This window comes from Euleptes europaea, chromosome 12 (genome assembly GCF_029931775.1).
Source record: "Euleptes europaea isolate rEulEur1 chromosome 12, rEulEur1.hap1, whole genome shotgun sequence".
NCBI lineage: Eukaryota > Metazoa > Chordata > Lepidosauria > Squamata > Sphaerodactylidae > Euleptes > Euleptes europaea.
The window spans coordinates 48,849,601-48,872,347 of NC_079323.1; the positions used below are offsets into that span (position 1 = coordinate 48,849,601).

Consider the following 22,747-nt stretch of genomic DNA (forward strand, 5'->3'; position numbering starts at 1 on the left):
AACTGGCTGATTAGGACTGTTTACATATTATTTATTAATTTAGCATATTTTTGTGCCAACTCTCCAAAAATTTTCTTTACATATAGGCAAGTCTGATATAATTACCACTACATAATGGTCAGTTCTAAAGCCAGAAGTTCAACAAGGCGACATGGAACAAAGTCAAAAGAAGTAATCAATGTCTTTAAAAGTCAATGTCTTTAATAGACAAATAAATAATATTGGTTCTTGTAGGTTATCCGGGCTGTGTAACCGTGGTCTTGGTATTTTCTTTCCTGACGTTTCGCCAGCAGCTGTGGCAGGCATCTTCAGAGAAGTAACACTGAAGGACACTGTCACAGCTGCTGGCGAAACATCAGGAAAGAAAATACCAAGACCACGGTTACACAGCCCGGATAACCTACAAGAACCAATGAACTCTGACCATGAAAGCCTTCGACAAAATAAATAATACAACACAATTCCAACAAAAGCATAACAATAAATATGGCAGAGAACAACAGTTTTAAAAAAATCAATAGCTACAAAACTAGTTTGATGCCAAACATACAAAAAAGGTTGGCTACTTTTTTAAAAAGCAAGGTGTTTGCTGCCTACTACCTCTTAAACAGATAAGGTCTATTAGACAAGAGCGTACAGCCGGATACCCAACTTTTTCAAACCACACTTACAGTATCCTCTGGGGTCTGGTGTATAGGAGTAAGCTTATCTATCCAGATAGCACACGGGAGAGTCTGGCAGTTTCAACAATAGGCTTCTTTATTGCTTCCAACAGGGAACACACTTGGAACAGGCAGCCCATTCCTGAAGGGGGGAGCAAAGCTCCTTAGGAGCCAGTGTGACCCTGCACTGGTATAGGTGCCACCATATAACGGACTAAGGTGGAATCTATGCCGGCACAAAAATAAACACACTGGCGTCCGCAAGCTGCCAGCCCCTGTTGCCAGTGCAGCCATGCTGGCAGGGATATCCCAGAAGGAAAAGCCCGCTCCGGGATGGGGGTGGTGGTTCTGGGGGCAGAGCTGCCTTTGGCCAGCTTCCTGACCCCATTGCACCGGGAATGGCCTCTCGAGCTGCAGCGTGGCTGTGCCACCTTTTTTGGTGGCACAGCCTCGCTTTGTGCAATGGAGCATTTCCCCCTTTTTTAGATTTTTATCTTTTTTTTTTTTGTCTCCGCGGTGGTTGAGTAGTCTCTGAGGAGGCAGCGCAGCTGTACTGCTCCCAGCCTCCACGGATCTACCCTCCCTTCAGGAATGGGCTCTACAACCTACACACAGAGAGAACTAGAACTAAGTAAGTCCCTTCCCATACAAGCCTATAGGGGGAAAACAGAAGCTAGTTTGTGAGGGATCATTTAAAGGCATACATACATGCATCAAATTGCTCTGAATATAATTGAACTAGATGTTTTCCCAGGTTTTTGCTATTAGGAATTCAGCTGTTGTCATAAATCTTAGTCTTATGAATAAAAGGTATTTCATCTCTAGTTATTTTCAACAACAAAACTTTTGGGGTAAAAGCTAATATATACACGGTACATGGTACAAGGTTCTACTTCTCTAACTATTTTTGCCGTAAAGATCTTAATGAACATGACATACCGGTATGTTCAAAATCAGCAAAAAAAAGTCCACATTTACAACATTTATATCTTTTTGCCAGATACTTCTTATTCAATCTATAGGGGATATAGTATCATAGATATATACTTTAAAAATAGTTCCGTATAAAAGCTGTACTTATTGCTTTTTGTAGGTCCAGATGTAAATATTATATGCCATTCTTGATCTGAAATTTCACAATGAAAGAATTTCTATTGTTTTTTATAAAAGGTTGCCTATTTCACAGGTAGGCATTTTAGAAGATGTTTACGCATTTGAGTCAAAAGTCCTTTCACTGCCTGCTTTTTAAAAACTAAAGTTTCAAATCCGGTCAGAAAAAAGCAAAATGTTTGCTCTGCTTTTTTAGAATCAATACATTTTCTTATCTGAAAAAACTGAAACCATTCGATATCAATGTTGTACTCTCTCAAAACTATTAATGAAAGATACTGGTTGAATATTATTTTGTTAATAACTGTGATTATTACTGTTGTTCATAATCATAATCATAATAATTGTTAATACTTGTTATTATTGTTAGACAAAATATTGTTAATGTTCAATAATTAGACAAGCATTTAAGTCTTTTCATATAAATCTTTAAACACAAGTCTATATAGGCTCAATCTATCACTGCAATGATATGGGAGATGAACACATGAAGCTGCCTTATACTGAATCAGACCCTTGGTCCATCAAAGTCAGTATTGCCTACTCAAACTGGCAGTGGTTCTCCAGGGTCTCAGGCAGAGGTCTTTCACATCACCTTCTTGCCTAGTCCCTTTAACTGGAGATGCCAGGGGTTGAACCCGGGACCTTCTGCGTGCCAAGCAGATGCTCTACCATTGAGCCACAGTTCCTCCCCAATAGTAGGAGAAATTTCTCTCCAAATAGATATGTATAGTTGTGTGTAGTTTTTCAACTAGAAATTTATCTTTTTATGAATGAAATGTATTTTCAGATAGATTCTATAAATTAATACCATGAATCAGACATTAAACAATGTAAAATTGAATACACTGACATATTAGAAAACTCACCTGGCTGCCTTCTTTTTGCCAAAAAACAGCTGGCTGGGGATTTCCCTTGGTTTCACATGGAAAGGTCACTGTTCGGCCCTGGGCAACAATCTGGTCACGTGGCCTTACCACAAACTGTGGAGGTGCTATGATAAGGGAGGTGAAAGCAAGATATTAAGACTTGAAAATACTTAGTAACTATGGGAAGTATGTGTTAAGTACTGTGTTGAAGCTTTTTTCATTCCAGATCACTAATAGAAGTCACATATTCTGATAGAAGAATAGACAACACATTCAAGGAATGAACTTTTTCTAAAGCAAGTCTAAAATTATGCCAGAGACAATATCTTCATGCTTTAAATAGGGATGCTTTCAACATTCTCTTCATCTAAACTTCTACCCAGATTTTTTTTTTGCCATCAAGTCACAGCGGATTTATGGTGACCCCATAGGATTTTCAAGGCAAGAGATGTTGAGAGGTGGTTTGCCAGTGCCTGCCTTTGCGTCATGACCCTAGTATTCTGTGGAGATCTCTCTTCCAAATACTAACCAGGGCTGACCCTGTTTAGCTTCTGAGATCTGATGAGATCAGGCTAGCCTGGGACTGTCCAGATTAGGGCAGCCAGATACTGGCATTCTGAAAAAGTTGCTATTGTTTGCTTAATGCCATGATGCATTTCAATCCCATCATCTTTTCCTCATTACAAGTTACTGATCTCACAATTGCATATTCATGATATAAAATATTGTACAAAGGAATCATGATGTGATCTATTATTGCATCAAGATTTTCATTATACTGAGATTTAATAAGTTAATATCACAGTGTAGAGAGGAATCATACCGGTACTACAGTACAAATGTGCAGTTGCATTGCAATTCTGTTTTTGTGCATTGTTTTAATCATGTATACAAAACCTGATGTGAAAAGTGCAGCTGATCATCTGAAATTAACATTGGAGGTTCTAAAAGGATAAACTGGAAGGCAGGTGGAACAGAGCGCATGACTCAGTCAAGTACAAAACAGTAATTAAATTGAGCGGGAAACATCCACTTCTACCTTATTTTCAAATCCTTTTTTCATCTCACGGTTCCACAATGAAATAATGTATTATCAAGTAGAAGAAGATCATTACTTATCACTTGACATTATTCCAGTATAAAACTATAATATGAAATACTACCAGAAGGCTTTCTCCATGGGCTTATTGCACTCGGACTCTTCCTTTGATATTACAACAAACAGATATGTATTACCAAGCATATATACATCAAGCACTCTTGAGCTTCAGTTCATGAACTGGATACATAAAAGGAGTGACTTAATGAGTGACCCAAGGTCCAAAAAGAAGAATCAAAAGCTGCAGTCTAAACGTCTGATCTGATAAATTGTGTTCATTCTTCTAAAGGGTAGTCAAACGAAGTATGCTGCCTTCACAAAAAATGTTCACCATAGAACCTGTAACAGCTGTTGAAAATGCTGATTCTACTAAATTACATTTCTACAATCATCTAAAAATCCATCACACAGAAACACCTGATGAAAGAACGTTTGCAATGTAATAAACCAAGCTTTTGGCTATCCAGTAATTACCATTCATTGCTTTTGCTCCAACATTAACTGGGTCACAGAAAACCAAATAGAAAACATCTATGTTTAATTGATATTTGCAAGTCAAAAACAATGACTCTGAAAGAAAATATATTGCATGCCTTTGAGAAAATTATACAAGATGATTTTTTTTAAAGAACAACAATTAAGACTAGAGGCCTTGGACACTTTTTCCCCTTTAAACACTGTTTTGACGCAAAGTAAATATTGTACATAGTAAATTAGATTTGATTTCTGGCAAATTATGCTTTGATACGGCATTCAGCAAGCGCTGGCTTCAATCAATGTCACGCTAAAGCTCTGTTATGCTAATAGCAGCTTGGGCAAGTGAGCTGATATGGAAATGAGATGGTTGAACATGAATAGAAAGCACAGGCCAAGTATGAGGTGGGGTTTGAGATGAGGGGATGGGACCTTAAGGTTAATCACATCATGTTCAGGGCTGTTTTTACAGCAGAAGATTGTATTCTACAGAAGAATTAGAAGTGAGGCAGAAAGACAGGAGTTGTGAGCACTGGGGTGTTACTCAAGATGATAACAGTGCCTCTCTCTCTAGATATCTTTTCGTGCCTGAGTAAATGGCTCAGAGAGATAGGAAATAAACATATTTTATGATTTGGCCTTATAAGAGAAAATGTAGTGTTGCAAGAAATGTTGTGAAACATTTCAAATGGATTTCTCTAAAGCGATTTGCTAATAACTAGCATTGCAATGTACAATTCCAATACAGAGTGAAGACAGTATATTTTCAACTCATTGGTATGACTGTTTATGCTAAAGCTTGCGTGCTGATAAGCATCAGCTGTTCAAAAAGCTGCACTGAAGCACTTAAGCTCCTCCCATGTTGAACATGAAGGAACATGAAGCTAGGTGTATTTTAGCAAAGTAAAACATTTCACAGTAACCACAAATGGTGATGGGGAAGAACCCTAATAGTGATGATTCCATTATGTTATTTAGATGATAGAAGATAAACAGATTAATTGAATGGAAGCTCCACATAGTTGTGCTATGCATTTAAAAAATGATATATAGTTTTTAACAATATTTAACTACCATTGTAATTATGATGAATACAGTGTTGACTGAAATCAAAGGAATTCTTATATTTCCGGAACTTAACAGAAAGTTTCTTAGAAAAAGAACAGAATGAAAACATCAAAATTAAGAAGGTTAATTCAAACCTTAAATCAACCTTTGTAAAATGTAATTAAAATTTCTTTGGAAAGCTTACAGTTCAAAAATGGAAGCTCGCTTGAGACTTTCATGATTTATTAACACAATGTTTACCTCAAAGGAAATGGTGTATCAAATGAAATCTTTAATTCATGATGGAACTCATGCGCCTTCAGGCTGCAAGATCTAAAACAAATATGTTCGGGAAGTCCTATTTCAACTGTAGTTAATTTATTGTCTGCACAAGACCTGAAAGTTTAATTGCTTAAATCTTTTGGCTTTGAGATTGATCACCTTAGCAACCTACTTCTCTTCTATAACTGAACTGAGTTAGCATCATCGCAGCTCTGTCAGCCCTGTTCCTTGACCTGTGTATGTAGTTTTCAAGCTTAATCCACATCCACACACACACATAGCTCAGAGACACTCAAGGTTTGGTGTTTGGACACCAAGAATGTAGCTGTAGTTATATACCACTCTACAAGACAGCAGGAACATATATACTTATTGTCATTTTTTATCCCATTGTTCCTCCAAGAAACTCAGATGGTGTACATCATTCTCCTCTCCTCCATTTTATCCTCACACTGACAGGTAGCTTAGATTAAGAGAGAATGATTCCCCAGTCGACCCAGGAAGCTTCATGGCTGAGTAGAAATTAGAACCTGGGACTTGCTGATTTCATGCTGGGTTCTAAGCTATATACCACAATGACTTTTGTTAAGTAAGGAGATGTCTGGTTCACCAAAGTGCCTAAGCATGTATATCTGTCAAGACAAATCCTTTCTGGACATAAAATTGAACATTAAGTGAGGTGCTGGACTTTTTAGAGTAACTACTGATGACAGCTACAAATATCAGATGTGTTTGGCTAAATAACAGCAACAAGGTCTCTGAACCAAGGAACATCACACAAGCAGTACCCATCCAAGACCTGTGCAGGGCTAAACTGTAGAAGCCATCCTATTCTCAGCAGTGGCAAAGGCCCCATTATTCACTGAGAGTGGTATGGGTATTGCCTTTGTACCATAAAATTGTTTTATTTTTTTAAATATGGAAAGCTAATGATGAAAGAAGTGGCCAAAGCTGAAAAGTATGATCAATACGTGCTTTGCATACACATTGCACCAAATTTAGTATCACAAAGGAACATTAACAATATATGCGTGCAAGTGATAAAACGATGAAAAAAATTAATCTTGATTTGATCTTGTATATGAATGTGAAAAAAAATATTTCAGTGTGGAGTTTTACTCATGATCACATGAGCTCCAGAGCATTAGCAAAAAATGTTGCTGGAAACATGCAAAATCACAGTAACATTGCCATTTGAAATGTTTTATCAATACCAACAATTTCACATGATTACCAGTAAAACTCAGAAAGAAACTTGGCCAAAAAGAATTTCATGGATATAACTAATCATGAGATAAGGGGAGCCAGTGTTTTATTTTGGTAGTAAAGTACACATGTGCATAGGTAATGTAAAAGAAGAAAAGGCAAAGATGAACCAATGACCTTTTCCGCATGCTAGAGTTACTCCTTCTTAGGAGTTGATCCACAAGCATTGGAAGTAAATTTGGGCAGGGTTCTTTAACATGCCCGCCCTCCCTGTATGTTTTTACAGCTGTGGGATCAGCTTATTTTCTCCTGCATGTGGCTAAAATAATGAGGATTTTTAAAGGTAGGTGTCGTTATTGGTGGCATTTAAAGATGGGGCATTGGTATCGCTCTTGGTGGCACCACAGAACCCCCCCCCCTTTTTAAGGTCCTAAAATAGTGATATAACACAGTAGTGTTGTAATGATAGTTTAAGCAGGTTCTCAGAATTCCCAAATTTCTTTTTCTTTTTTAAATGAAAGTCAGGGTAAAAGTGGTCTCAAAAGAGATGGGGGGGGGATGGGGGGAGGGGAATGAAGTGAAAACTAAAGACACAACTGCTTGCAGAAATCAAGGAATTAACTGAAGCAGTATGGAGCTAAAACTAACCAAAAAAACCCTATGCGGAAAAGCCCAATAAGGTATCAAACACTATGAAAACTTTTTAGAAGATTTAGAAATAAAACACTCAACAATGAAGGAGACATACAATGCCATCCTAAACAGGTCTACTCAGAATCTTAGAACTGCACTTAATGCATTAACTGGACTTCAGAACTAAGATCAGGTAACTGGAAAGCCAAATCTGAGAAGAAATTTCTTAAGAATTTCAGGCATGTCAAAATGGGTCTTTCCCTGTCATTTGATGGTCATTTAAAGAGTCATAAATTCACAACCAGTACAGGATGAGCACCAAGCAAGACTCTAGAGGAAAAAGGCTATACATGTCTAGCCATTGCGTTAAGTACTATGTGCTTCATGTTTACACATGCACACCTTCTTTGCTTGTGTATTCAGAGACAGTTAGTGATGATAACTGTAAATCATGTTTACAATCCCAGTAGACGGCAAGCACAAACCATAGTTTGCCATTTCAGACATAATGGCAAACTACTGTTTGCAATCAGGAGGAGGAACTGAGGGGAGCATGTTGTTAGAACTCTTCAGGAGGTGCTACAAGTTCATTTTATTTGCCAGGGCTTTTATTGAGGTATAAACTGCAGACATCTTTTTGGAGGAGGGGTGTTCCTGGGGTTTTATTCTATTGGTTTTAATTATGATGTTTTAATTGTAACTTGGAAGCTGCCTTGAGCTACAAGGAAAGGCAGAATATAAATACTGCAAATTAAAAATTAAATATAACTAATTTGATCACAGCCCTGACCTGGATGGCCCAGGCGAGCCTGATCTCGTCAGATCTCAGAAGCTAAGCGGGGTCAGCCCTGGTTAGTATTTGGATGGGAGACCACCAAGGAATACCAGGGTTGCTGTGCGAGGAAGGCACTGGCAAATCACCTCTCTTAGTCTCTTGCCATGAAAACCCCAAAAGGGGTCGCCATAGGTCGGCTGCGAATTGATGGCACTTCACACACACAATTTGATCACAGCATGTGAAGGGAGGTGTTTAGGGAAGGACCAGATGAATATATTTATTTATTTATACAAAGGATATCCCACCCTTCTGCCCTTACAAGGGCCGCCAAGGCGGCTAACAATTTAAAACATACAAGATAAAATTACATTATAAAACCATTGAAATACCCCCCCCAATATACTTCATTAAAACAACTTTAAAAGAGTTAAAAAAACAAAGTTGAAATACATATAAAACTATAAAAAACATACAAAACACACAATATTTGCTAGGAAGGAAGAATAATTGAGGGAATGCCAAACGAAACAAAAAAAAGTCATCACCCACTGGTGGGTGACAGGGGACAGACGAACCTCCCTGGGGAAAGAGTTCCAGCTGGGGTGCCATGACCAAGAAAGCCTTCTCCTGGATTGCCACTTGCCTTCTCTTAGAAGGCAAGGGCACGTGAAGCACCTGAATTGTGCCTGGAAACAAACTGGAAGCCAGTGTAGGTGGGCCAAGACTGGAATGATATGGCCCTACAACCCACTCCAGTCAACATCCTGGCTACAGTGTTCTGTACCGACTGAAGTTTCCAAACAGTTTTCAAGGGCAGCCTGACATAGAGCGCATTTCAGTAAACTAATCTAGATGTAACCAGGGTATGCACCACAGTGGCCAGGCAGATCTTTTCTGTCCAGGAAAGGCTCCAGCTGGCTAACCAGTCAAAGCTGGTAAAAGGCACTTTTATCCAACAATAGGCCTGGGTCCAAGAGTACCCCCAACTAGGAAATGTTCCTTCAAGGGGAGTGCAACCCCATCCAGAAGGAGCTACATGTTAAATCCCAGGTCAGACTTTCTGCCCGCAGTTAATCTTGTTGGGATTAACCTTCAGTTTATTGGCCCACATCAATGCCAAAACTGCCTATAGGCACCGGTTCAGGGTTTCTACCGCCTCCTTGAGATCAGATGGAAGTGCTAGATAGAGCTGAGTTCCATCCACATATTTATGACAACCCAGCCCAAACCTCTGGATGACCTCTCCCAACAGCTTCATGTAGATGTTAAAGACCATACAGGATAAGATGGAACCTTGTGGGAACCATAGGCCAAAGGCCAAGGGGTTGAACAGCATTCCCCCAACACCACCAGAACCATCACAGAATGGTGCCTCCTAACCCCAGTCCAGACAGGTGGTCCAGAAAGATACCATGATCGATAGTATAAAAAGCAACTGCTGGTATTGCGATAAAAAACAAGCAGACTTCATTCACGAGTGCTGGAAGTGTGAGAGAGCTATAACGTTCTGGACTGAAATAGTGAAATATCTATCTGTTGGAATGGAGATTGATATCCCATGTAGACCTGAGATACTTTTGTTAAATTTAGCCCCTAACCTAACTAAATATAAATGATGTATGGGGTTACACATGATAACTGCTGCTAGAATGACTTCTGTCAGACATTGGAAACAAAAAACGACTCCAAAGATAGAGGAATGGTTGGTTAAAGTAAAAGAAATATATGTATTAATTAAGTTAACAATGTATCAGAAAAATGGAGATACAATGAACCTAGACGAGCTATGGTTACGAACTGTAAATAAAATAGAAAATCTTATAATCAAGGGTGGGAAAGGACTACTTTCTGAGATGACAGTCTAGCTATTTTATAGAGGACTAAACCATGAAGCTGTAATATAGAAATTCAGGGTGTGTTTTCTTAAGTTTACATATATATATATATGTTTTTGTTTTTGCTGTTGTTAATTTTATTGAATAATTTTTTTAAAAAAAAAAAGCAACTGACAAGTTCAGAAGAATCAACAGAGTCACACTCCCTCTGTCCATTTCCTAAGCGCAAGTCATCCACCAGGGTGACCAAGGCCACTTCAGTCCCATAACCAGGCCTGAAATCAGATTGGAAGGGGTCTAAACCATATGCCTCATCCAAGACCATAAGCACCTTGGTTTTCAGGCATTAATACTTTACACTATTTTCAATGTTGCAATTTTATTTATTTTACTTTATACCCTGCTTTTAAGAACATAAGAATATAAGAAAGGCCATGCTGGATCAGACCAAGGTCCATCAAGTCCAGCAGTCTGTTCACACAGTGGCCAATCAGGTGCCTCTAGGAACCCCTCGAACAAGACAACTGCAGTAGCATTATCCGTCCTGTGTTCCACAGCACCTAATATAATAAGATGCTCCTCTGATCCTGGAGAGAACAGGTATACATCATGACTATTTCTTCTAAATGGCTATTTCTACTCAACGACTATTTCTTCTCTCCCATTTCTTCTCAATGAGGACGCAAATCAACTTACATTGTTCTACTTTCCTCCATTTTTTCCATATTAAAAACATCTCTACCATTATCTACACAAGAGGGGCATGTATAGAGGTGTTCTTGGTGGTTCCTTGTAATCTGTTTTTGGGAGGGTTGCCAAAGACTGACAGAACATGGTGCTGTAATCTTTTTTTTTTTGGGAGGGGGCGCTACCTTTTGGTGGCCAGGATTAAGTTGACTACATTTTCCTATAAAGTATAAGTATTAAATTGACCATATTATACTATATAATATAGTTGACTGTGTTTGGAAAATGTTCTCCAATCATTTATACTTTGAACACCTGACAGAGCGACTGGATAGGAACACTTTAGGAAGACTAATCCATTAAATGTTTTATTGTATATGAGGAGCATTTCACAGGCTCCAATTAAGTTGTCCCATGAGAATAACAAATATGAGTGAAATTCATTTTCCTCTACTAAACCTTCACTTGTACTTAGAACAAATGCTTCACACGGCATCAGTGAAACACAGTAAAAATAATTCTGGTGAAAATATTAACTTGTTCATCTGGAAAACCCATCTGATGTGTGCAATAACAAGAGTAAATGGTCTAAATAGGAATAAATACCCTACTTCCAGAACCCATCTGCTGTTAACTCCTGTAGGAAATCTTTTCAAAAGCTTAAAATAAAAAGAACAGCTATTTTAGAGATGAGCAATACAGTTATTACTCATAATGTTTTGATTTGCTAATGGGAATTTGGTACAGAGCTGTTATATTCACCAGCTGCCATCCACCTCGGGCAGAACAGAGTTTGACTTTGCATATGTACATTCCATACCATATGCTATAAATGCCTTGCTTTGACCAAAGACCGAAAGAGACAGAAATAATTCAAGCTTACATTTTTCACGCCTGTTTATAAAATGGATGTGGCAAATACAGGTAAAAGTTTAACAATGAGATGATCCCTATCGTAATACTTAGTACTACAGAAAGCCTCGGGAATTTTACATGGGGGAAAATATTATTAAAATGTTTTTGCTTTATTCGCTTGAAATACGAATACCTAAAAACATTAATTTCAAAATCTTTTGCTGTCTCTGAGATTCAGCTCTGTTAGTAAACAGTGCCGTAAAGGTTAAAAATTCCATATGCCCATCCAGAAGTTTCTCTTTCATTGATACCGTACCAAACAACACATTTGAAGTACTAGATGTATCTCAGGGACCTCCCACAAATTTTCAGACTACTTTATAAAATAAAGGTAACATTAACTGGGAACCTTAATAGTACTGGCTCCTAAATCCAGACTATAGAATTTTTGTAGTGATAACAAACTCTCATGCTTTCCCTCTCTCAAACTTTCATACCTTTTATATAATACAAAAATGATTTATTTAAAGCCTACCAATTTCAATGGTTGCTCTTTTCAGTGATCTAGAAAATAAGCATGATTGTGCTGCAGTAACCCATAATTTGAAATATAAACCAACTGTCGAAGTTCAGCCTCTTTTATCAAAATGGCTTGAAACAATCCTCAAAACATTTACAAAGTAAGCGTTTTTTACTGACATGTTGCTTGCTTATAGAAAGCTAGCAACAGACTAGCACCAGTGAGTACTAGTAGCGAGCAGCTGCTGAAAAACAGTTCTAAGAGTTTGCAAAATGAAAGATGAACCGTATGAAGGCATGCTAAAATGGATAGAATGATGGTTACTTACCAACAGGGCGAGCTGAAGACATTACAATGGTGTGGTGAGAACATAAAAAAATTAAAGGGAAAAAAAGAAATGGTCAGAATGCTTGATGTGTAATGTTATGCTCAACTGTGGATACTCAGTCAAATGCTGTATTAACATGTCAATCTGAAGTTGATGTTCATTTCCATTATTTAAGATGGAGTTATTGAAAACTGCAATTGTTGAAGTACCTGTATAGCATTTGAAAAAGCTGCCTGAAACCATCAGCTGAACAACATCTTTGAGAGACTCCTGTCCCATCATCAAATGCCATTGCTAATGTTTGATTGAAGTAAATTAGCTTCACATTAGGACAAACCTCTCTAAACCTTGATGAATATATCAACTAAAGCTACAGACTGGCAAATGTCAATCCAATAAAATAGATGCATTGCTGTCTAATTTAAATATCAACTGAGCTTTACCGGGATCAGGCAGGATTGCAATGCAGGTTAGAGAAAAGCCCAAGGCACCATTTTCTCTCATCCAGTTATAGACACAACAGCTCATAGCACCCTCGTTCCTCATCACTGACACTGCTGATGGAAATATATCAAGGAATGTCCAATGACCGTAGGGATTTACAAACAGAACCTCCCGAAGTGTTGCTTAGATAACTTCAAGTTTCTCTTTAAAAACGTTCAATGATCGACAGGTTATTTCTACCTCAGACTGATACTGAGATTGAAAACAGTTGATCCAACAAGTGATTTCATTCTGGCAGCACTCTTTCATGTTAGAATTGTTGAGTTGGGGGCTGAGGGCTGTCAACCCCGTTTTTACTCAACATCTGTTATGGAACAACTCAAGTGTAAACAGTAAATTTACAGTAGGTCAAGCATGGGAGAAATGCAGCAGGCCAAATTTTAGTAGCAGAATTTGTAAAAAGAACCACTGCAATATTTCAATTTAATTTTGTCAACTGTGGAGACCAGTCCTGTGTTTCTTCTTTTCCCCAGCACCATGTATTGTGACATCTGTTACCTAGGTTTCAGACAATATGAATTCTACCTGCTGTAATTAGTCACTTGAGTAGTGTGCTATCCTTTCCAGTACAATCTATACAATTACAAGCTTTAGATTATAGTGTCTACTTTTGAAGTCTAAAAAAGTGCCTATAACTGTTATTTATTAATTATTATTTAAACATTTAACCTGCTTCTTACTCTCTCTAGAAGTGGCTTTTCTGCAACTGAAGTGCTATCTTTGAAACAAAAATTGCTGGCAAAAAAGAACAGTTAAAGATAATTTTAAGATCAAAAACGTTTGTAGATTAATCTTCTTCATTATGGGATTCTCTCCAAGATAACTTTAAAAGAACTATGATTCTAAACTATCCTTTCTGCATTTGAACACAGATCCTGATATTTCAGAAATATTATATTAGAAATAAGATACTGACATTGCCGATATTTAATATAAACACATATCTAGGATGATCTGGACAACAGTATTAATGAATGCTATTTTTTAAATTTGAAGTTACCCAAATAAGTTCAGCTGGATATTTTCCCTTCAGTTCATATAAAAAAAGAATTTACATGGCCAATGGCAAGAAAGGTGAGATGTCTGGCTTAATTCGTTTTTCTAAATGGCGTGAACTCTTAACTGCAAAAATTTTCAAGTGGTCATATATTCCTTTCTCCAACAGGTCTCTAAATGAGCATGCAGCCCAATTCTATTCATGTTTGCAAGAAAGATCTGTGGACTTCCTCCAAAATAAATATGCATAGGATTGCAGCCTTAATGGCACAGGCAACAGAGTGAATATAGCACAAGTGCAATTATATACAACATACTACAGGTTGAGTATCCCTTATCAGGACTGCTTGGGACCAGAAGTGGTCCGAATTTCGGTTCTTTCTGTATTTTGGAATATTTTGGAATTTTTGCACATACACAATGAGATATCTTGGGGATGGGGCCCAAGTCTAAACACGAAATTCATTTATGTTTTATATATGTATTATACACATAGCCTGAATGTAATCTTAAACAATATTTTTAATAATTTTGTGTACATTGAACCATCAATGGCACTGCTGAGGGCCTGTGAGTAATGCCTGCATGCCGGCTCAAAAGGTCCGGTTTTCGGATCAGTCCGGATATCGGATGTCCGGATAAGGGATACTCAACTTGTATATGTTAATAAAAATATGACACAAAGTAAAAAGGTTTTCCTTTAAAAAAACATATCTAGGATTATGGGTTGAAAAACTGTTGTGGCCTTAATCTCCTCTTGACCTTAATGACACAGAAGAGGAGATTTTATCCTTGCATATCTCCTTTGGCTACAATAAATTACTTAAATATTGGACTTCTCTCAGGTTTTAACTCCATGGTAAATTTATTTTGGGGAGTGGCAGTTCTGGTGCCTGAAGAAAGATTAACCAAAAACCAGTGTGAATATCAAGGCTTATCCTTCACTCCCCAATAGTTTGTTACAGAACAGAAAATCTGTAGCCCAAACTTGTAAGAATTTTTTTCCTTTAAATCCTTGGGTAAAATAAAAATTAAGAGGAAATTTCCTTGAAATCAACTACTCCTTTATATTAGGGATTGAAAAGAGGAAAATGAAACAAAGAACATATTGGGTTGATTCAGACATAATAAAATCATGGCTTAGCTGTGGCTCACAAAACACAGATAGGGTCATATACCCTATCAGTGAATCCGTCCTTGTTTCAGCAAATCCTGAACTCAGCAGTGTCATTCTTTCCCCTTGTCCTCCCTGGAGATCTGGCTGTTACCCTGGCCCACTTCTCAGTGCCCACCTGACTGGAAAGCCTCACTGTGCCACCAGCTCACTAGCAACCAGCAACACGAGGGCAGGGAAGCCATCGGACTTGCAGAAGAGCAACTAGCTGCCAAGCCACATCCCCCCGCTCGGAGGCTAGCCACAGAAGTTGGTAGGCTTTCACATTAACAGCTTCCTCACAAGGAAGGAGATGTGGCTCAGTGGTAGAGCATCAGCTTGGCATTCAAAACGTCCCAGGTTCAATCCCCAGCAGCGCCGGATAAAGGGACTAAGCAGGTAGGTGATGTGAAAGACCCCTGCCTGAGACCCCGGAGAGCCGCTGCCAGTCTGAGTCGACAGTACTGATTTTGATGGACCAAGGGTCTGATTCAGTATAAGGCAGCTTCATGTGTTCAAAAAAACCAAGGAAAACAATCCCTTGCTGCTGAGTTCAGTGCGCCAGCCACTCACAAATTCAACCAAATATATTGTCGAAGGCTTTCACGGTCAGAGTTCATTGGTTCTCGTAGGTTATCCGGGCTGTGTAACCGTGGTCTTGGTATTTTCTTTCCTGACGTTTCGCCAGCAGCTGTGGCCGGCATCTTCAGAGGAGTAACACTGCAGGAGAGACACTGCAGTGTTACTCCTCTGAAGATGCTGGCCACAGCTGCTGGAGAAACGTCAGGAAAGAAAATACCAAGACCACGGTTACACAGCTCGGATAACCTACGAGAACCAATCAAACAAATATGCCTGCCCATGTGTCTATGCCATACATGATTATTGTAGCAGTTACTGTATTCTTTTCTCACCATTTTTTTTTCATTTATATGCACTGGCAGGTTTTTTACTTACAACATGGTGTAGTAGTTAAGAGCGGTGGTTTGGAGCAGTGGACTCTAATTTGGAGAACTGGGTTTGATTCCCCACTCCTCCACATGAGTGGCAGACGCTAATCTGGTGAACTGGGTTGGTTTCTCCACTCCTACACATGAAGCCAGATGGATAGGGTTGCCAGGTCCCTCTATGCCATGGGGGGGAGGTTTTTGGGGTGGAGCCTGAGGAGGGTGGGATTTGGGGAGAGGAGGGACTTCAATGCCATAGAGTCCAATGGCCAAAGCGGCCATTTTCTCCAGGTGAACTGATCTCTATCAGCTGGAGATCAGTTGTAATAGCAGGAGATCTCCAGCTAGTACCTGGAGGTTGGCAACCCTACAGCTAGGTGACCTTGGGCTAGTCACAGCTCTCTTATAGCCCTCTCAGCCTCACCTACCTTACAGGGTGTTAGTTGAGGGGAAGGGAAGGTGATTGTAAGCTGGTTTGATTCTTCCTTAAGTGATAGAGAAAGTTGGTATATAAAAACCAACTCTTCTTCTTCCTGCAAACCCTTCCTGCCAATCATATACCTAGAGTGTTCATATATGGAGTGCTAAACTCTTGCAAAGCCCCTGGAAGAACCCACATGGACCTCACACAGAGAACAAAGAGGTAAATTGTATTAAATGCACTTTACTGACAGGGAAAGAGAGTACCAAGCACTAACAGCTGTGAATGCTAATTTAGATGAGTTACTCATTGCTGTGGAAAACACTGGTAGTTAGGTTGCTTCCCCTTCACCCTCCACCCATTGTCTCAGTGCAATAAATGTGAATAAGGTACTTGTGCAAACAATTTAGTGTATGAAGTATAGGGGTTAAGATGACCAGGGATTCTTTTCCATTTTTTCCCATGGAAGAAAAAAAGGAGTTTGCCACATAGCTGTGTGTTTAAGAGAGTGGAGGTGAGTTTAGAGCAGGGTGTGTGTGGAGTGTCAACAGGAAAACAAACTGAGATTAATTAACAATCTGCATATCTGATTTGAGATCCTGGTTTGAGGTATCTGAATTAACCATAGTTAGTGGGTTGGTATGCTAACTACAGAGTTAACTTAATGTCACCATGGTCTGGGGCTATGTCTGAGCCAAGTAAAAAATTTCTAAAATAATTTCCCATCACAAGCACTGCTTGCTTACAGGCACAGGATACCCAATCGGATTGCAACAATTAGAAGCAAAGATCCACATCTGCAGGTGCTGATAGGCCCTCTCCTACAATAATCAACTCCATCAAAACTGCCAGCAGTTTTGCAAATTAAGAGGTAAGGCAGTGAACATTTGATGGCTTTGTAGAAAGTTTGGGGGAAAGTTTTAGTTGTTTATCTTCCATCACTGTGAAGAAATAAGGCCTGTACTACAATTCCGTGACAATACTACTTTATAGGGTTGCCAAGTGCCAGGTGGTGGCGAGCAAACCCCCCCCCCATCCACCTGGCTGCCCGCCGACCAACTGAAGATCAACAGGCAACACATGCACGCACGCCTGCCTGAGGCGCCACATCACTTCCGGTTTACACCTGGAAGCGCTGTATTGCAAGGGGCCGTTTACCACTCAAACTCCCAGTGCCGCGATCATGTTGCGGCCGCACGCGATCTCACTCACCTCCACCCCAAAAACGTCCTGCCGGAGGAGAGGAGAGACCCAGTAAGCCTACTACTTTAGCATAAAAACAATCCATAGAGTCTTTGATCATCTGATTTAATGTGTATGGTAGAAGTAATGATAAAACTAAAAAATGTTTTTATTAACCTTTCATATCTCTACTGAACCTTCAGCCTTCACAGCTAAATTATGAAATACTATCTTTATGACTTCATTGTGAATCCAGTTAATTTACTGTGTATGCCTGTGTACATATTACACATATATCTATACATACATATACATATACACACACATACATATGTGTGTACATATTAGACATATATCTATACATACAAATATGAGGCATACTATAAACATTTTCACAGTAAAGTCACAATCATGCTTTTGCCATTGTGTGGCTGACATTTTCAGTCATATCAAGTAGATGCGGGCATCTATATGCATTATGGGTTTAAACTCCCGGCTTTTCACAATAATAAGGTCTTCTGTAAGGAAATAATAACTATACATACATATACATCTATACACATATACATATGTGTGTACATATTATACGTATATCTATACATACGTATGTAAGGCATACTATAAACATTTTCACAGTAAAGTAAAAATGTTTTGCCCAAACAAACATAAGACTGCAATCCTATGTATACTTTCTTACAAGACTCTCTTTTCAAGTTAAAGGCAAAAGATTAGACTTGCATGTATAACTGTCGTCATGCCTGTCATTCTAATAATCTGAATCTTAAAAATAAAGTCTATCTAGCATCCCCTTGTGACCTTTGACTTTAAATTTAATATTTTCTGGTTTTTCTAATTTTCTTTCATATCTCAGATGTTTTACATATACTTCCAATACAGTGACTTTCTTCGTATTGAATAAATACTATGCCTATAGCTAGTTAAATTAGAAAGCTAAGGGGGAAAGATAATGAAAAGTCTTCTTTCATGTAGGAAAATCAATTAAATTATATACTTTCCTTTTCCACCTTAATTTGCTCAAGTTCAAGCTCCAGTGAGTTCAACAGATTCCTCCCTGCCCCCTTTGTTCTATTCACTACTCATATCAGCATGCTAAGCTTTAGTGGAAGTAATTTTTGTTGTCTCTACAATACGTACAATAGATGACGTTATGAAGGAACCTGAAGTGTGCAGTCTAATATTATTATTTTAAAGAAAAAGGGTAGAGAATACACTTTTTTCAGAAGGAACAATGCAGCGCCTGCTTTTTGCACAAAATGAAAATCTAGTCTCATTAAAAAAAAGTAACAAGACATTTTTGGGGGGCTTATATCATATAATCTCTGCAGCATCACAACAATATTTCAGCAGCTGGATTACCACAAAGAAGGATCTCTTTTATTATCACAGAGCAGCTCCCCGCTCCTCATGCCACAAGGTTCATTTCTACCTCCCCCTCCAAATTCAGCAAATAAACTGAATTGTGTCCATGCATTAAATGGATGGAAATGGAAGCCAACGTCTTGGATCAGTTGACTCTTGCTCTAATAAAACAATCCATACAGTCTTTGATCATCTGATTTAATGTGTTTGGTAGAAGTAATGATAAAGCTAAAAAATGTTTTTATTAACCTTTCATATCTCTACTGAACCTTCAGCCTACACTGCTAAATTATGAAATACTACCTTTATGACTTCATTGTGAATCCAGTTAATTTACTGTGTATGCCTGTGTACATATTACACATATATCTATACATACATATACATATACACACATATACATATGTGTGTACATATTACACATATATTTATACATACATATATAAGACATACTATAAACATTTTCACAGTAAAGTCACAATCATGCTTTTGCCATTGTGTGGCTGACATTTTCAGTCACATCAAGTAGATGCGGGCATCTATGTGCATTATGTGTTTAGACTCCCGGCCTTTCACAATAATAAGGTCTTCTGTAAAGAAATAATAACAACTCCAGCTGGATTCATATGCTGGAATTGAGCAGTACAAAAGAAAGAGCTAGAACATTAAACTAAAGAAACTAATGTCTGGCTTTTGAAAACAGAAGGACTTTTGCTCTAAAAGGAAACTGGTTGACCAAGATTTCAGAGGAAATATTTATTTAAATCAATAATATCGTTGGACACCAGGAAGATTAATATATATGATCAACATATGGTCATATATCTTTGGTCACCAATATCCTATTGTCTTTTATCATGCCTTTTCTCTTACTCCTGTCCTTAACCCAGTCTGATAGCTAATTGCCCTCTCTCACACACCATCATGGAAAATTCCATTACTAACTCCCCTTCTATCATCAGAACTCTTCTCCGTAAAGCAATATAACTTCCTCCTTCCTTCATTCTCCTATTTCCACATAACATAGGTAGATTCTACTATTATATCACTTTCTCTATCCTGTACTCTAGATCTAGAGTTGATGGATGAAAGTTGGATTTAGAATAATCACATTGATGTTAAACTTTACAAGCATGGGATTTATTTGTTGTTACTCAAAGGACGAGCACAGGCTTTGCATGTTCAAACCATAGCATCTGCCATTAAAGGATCTCTGGTTGGTTAGGGAGGCCTCTGATCAAAATCTTAAAGAGATACTTTGGAGTCCCCGCAGCAATGTTTGTTGCATGGGACCCATGACCTCAGCACATCAGTTTTTAGGTTGCCAGAAACATACAAGTCGTCTATCTTTACCAGCCAATTTTTCATTCAACTAATGCTGGTATAATAAACTTTTATAAGAACTGGTTTAAAAACAAAAAAACAAAAAAACCTCTACCCAAAAAGCTAGTTGTAATATAGTTTGAAAACCCACATCTCTGATTATCTGAACAGATTCTTTTCAGTACAAAAGTCACCAAACTGATATTTCAGAAAACAGGAATATGTTAACTATAATCTGTCTCAAATACTTTAACACTCACCTCGGACTGTAAGAGTAGCAGATGCTTCAACTTTTCCAACTCTGTTCTCAGCAATGCACATATATGTCCCTTCATCTGTGCTCATCGCCTTTTTAATGCGCAAGGTGTAGTCATCTTTGATGTCATATCTACATTTCAAAAAAGAAGATGAAGATGAAAATCACTGATCAGCAAGAGGTGGCTTAATTTCTCACCTGGAATATGCCAGGCTTATTCTATTTTAGATACATCTTTGGAAGACAATTTATTATGTGGAATTAGATAATTCCATTGATCCATTAATCTTCATGACACTTTTATTGCTCTATGCATTACTTAAAAACTTTACAGCCATAAAATTAGTATTGCTATGTGCATGTGGTAGCAGGGCTTTTTATTAATAACACCAGTCACTCTGCCCTTGATCTAGAATACTATGATAAAATAGATGTAACATGCATCAGTTATCAATAAGTGAAACCTCAGATTTACAGAGTTATATATTTTGCTTCCACTGTTCTGGAAAACGTCTTTAAAATATTTGATCTCCAAAGATTACAGAACTCTTCACAGGCAGAGAAATCTCTGTGTGTGTGTGTGTGTGAGAGAGAATTATATTACAAACAGGACAGCTGCAGATTTTATGTGCTTTGGGGCACAGAGTGTCCATGGTCCATTCCATCATAGCTTTCTCTCTGATCCCAGTCATGGCTACCTTTACACCTACCTCCAATTACAAATATGCTGGAAAGGATCTCTCTCATACTCCTTGTATAGATCTAACCAAAAGAATCAGGGTTCGGTTCCTGCAGCATACTCTTCCTATTGGGAAAGGGCAGATTGCTCCAGGAGCCCCTGAATTGTCACAGAAGCCTTTGAGTTACATCCCATTACACAGAGGAAGAAGAGCCTGGAAAAGGCAACAGCATTTACTATTTTCTGGCACTTTACTTTCACCTTGGCATTTCTCCCATTGGCCAATGAGAGACTGATCTAGTGTCTTGAGAAGGTATGGATCCCTCTACTGGGCCACAGGCCTCAGTAGGTTCCTACTCCAGAACAACCCTGATAAGAAACTTGGAAATAAATTCAACAGTACATTCTGAACAATATATACTACATGAAGGTTGGGTAGAAAGGGAGCCATTATTGGGAAGAGAGAGGAGAACTATGACAGAGGTGCCCATAGGCAAACTTGTCCTACGGTATATATTTCGGTACATATAACTGAAATTGCATACTAGGTATAGATATAACTATGGAGAAGGTGATATTATTAAGATATACTTGTTGCAGTGATAACAATGAAATAAAATCTTTATGGTTCACAATATTGAAAGAAAGAAAGAAAGAAAGAAAGAAAGAAAGAAAGAAAGAAAGAAAGAAAGAAAGAAAGAAAGAAAGAAAGAAAGAAAGAAAGAAAGAAAGAAAGAAAGAAAGAAAGAAAGAAAGAAAGAAAGAAGGAAAGAAAGAAGGAAGGAAGGAAGGAAGGAAGGAAGGAAGGAAGGAAGGAAGGAAGGAAGGAAGGAAGGAAGGAAATTCTTGTATATGTTATCCTTTTAATAGTATATCCTGACTTCAGACCACTACAAATTTAATTTGTTGTGCCTAGGTAGAAGCGTAAGATATATGCACTGTACTTCAGTTGATAATAGTACATACACATTTAAAACCATCTTTTTTCACAGCACTATAAACATGTTCTTTTTCTAGGTGTTTCTTCTGTAATTATTATTTTATTAAGAAAGGTGATGTGTAGGTATTGCATTTTCAAACTATACAATGGAAACTGAGAAGCATCCCTCAATTCCGTGTGGACATGAGATGTAGCAGACTGCATATTTTTGCAAAGAAGGATTTGCAGTCACTGATGACCCCAGTCTCCTAATTCTCTGTTCCTGTGAGGCCTCACATGCAGACTGAGTCTTTGCATGGTTTTTATTCTTGTTTGTAAAGTGCTTTGTGTGTCATGTGACTGGCACAGAAAACTTTAAGTAATCAATAAATTCAGTTTGTGTGTAAGTTATGTATTGTCAAGTCACTTCCGTTTATGGTGATCTTATGAATGAATTGACAGCCTAGCTCAGGTCTTGCTGAATCCTGTGGCTTCCTTTAGTGAGTCAATCCATCCAGCCTCATGTTTCCTCTTTTCCCACTGTCTTCAACTTTTTATAGCATTACTGTCTTTTCCAGTGTTTTCTCATGATAAAATTCACT

General features: G+C 38.2%; 1 protein-coding gene across 2 annotated transcripts in view; it reads right to left on the bottom strand.

The window, feature by feature from the left end:
• ROBO2 (roundabout guidance receptor 2) overlaps nucleotides 1-22,747 on the bottom strand; it is a 504,839-nt gene that overhangs the window by 125,815 nt on the left and 356,277 nt on the right. For both annotated transcript variants that reach the window (XM_056858915.1, XM_056858916.1), the window contains exons 5-6: nucleotides 20,552-20,679; nucleotides 2,642-2,766 (exon numbers count right to left, since the gene is read on the bottom strand). In XM_056858915.1, coding sequence (XP_056714893.1) covers nucleotides 2,642-2,766; nucleotides 20,552-20,679 — 253 coding nt within the window. The remainder of the gene's footprint in view (nucleotides 1-2,641; nucleotides 2,767-20,551; nucleotides 20,680-22,747) is intronic.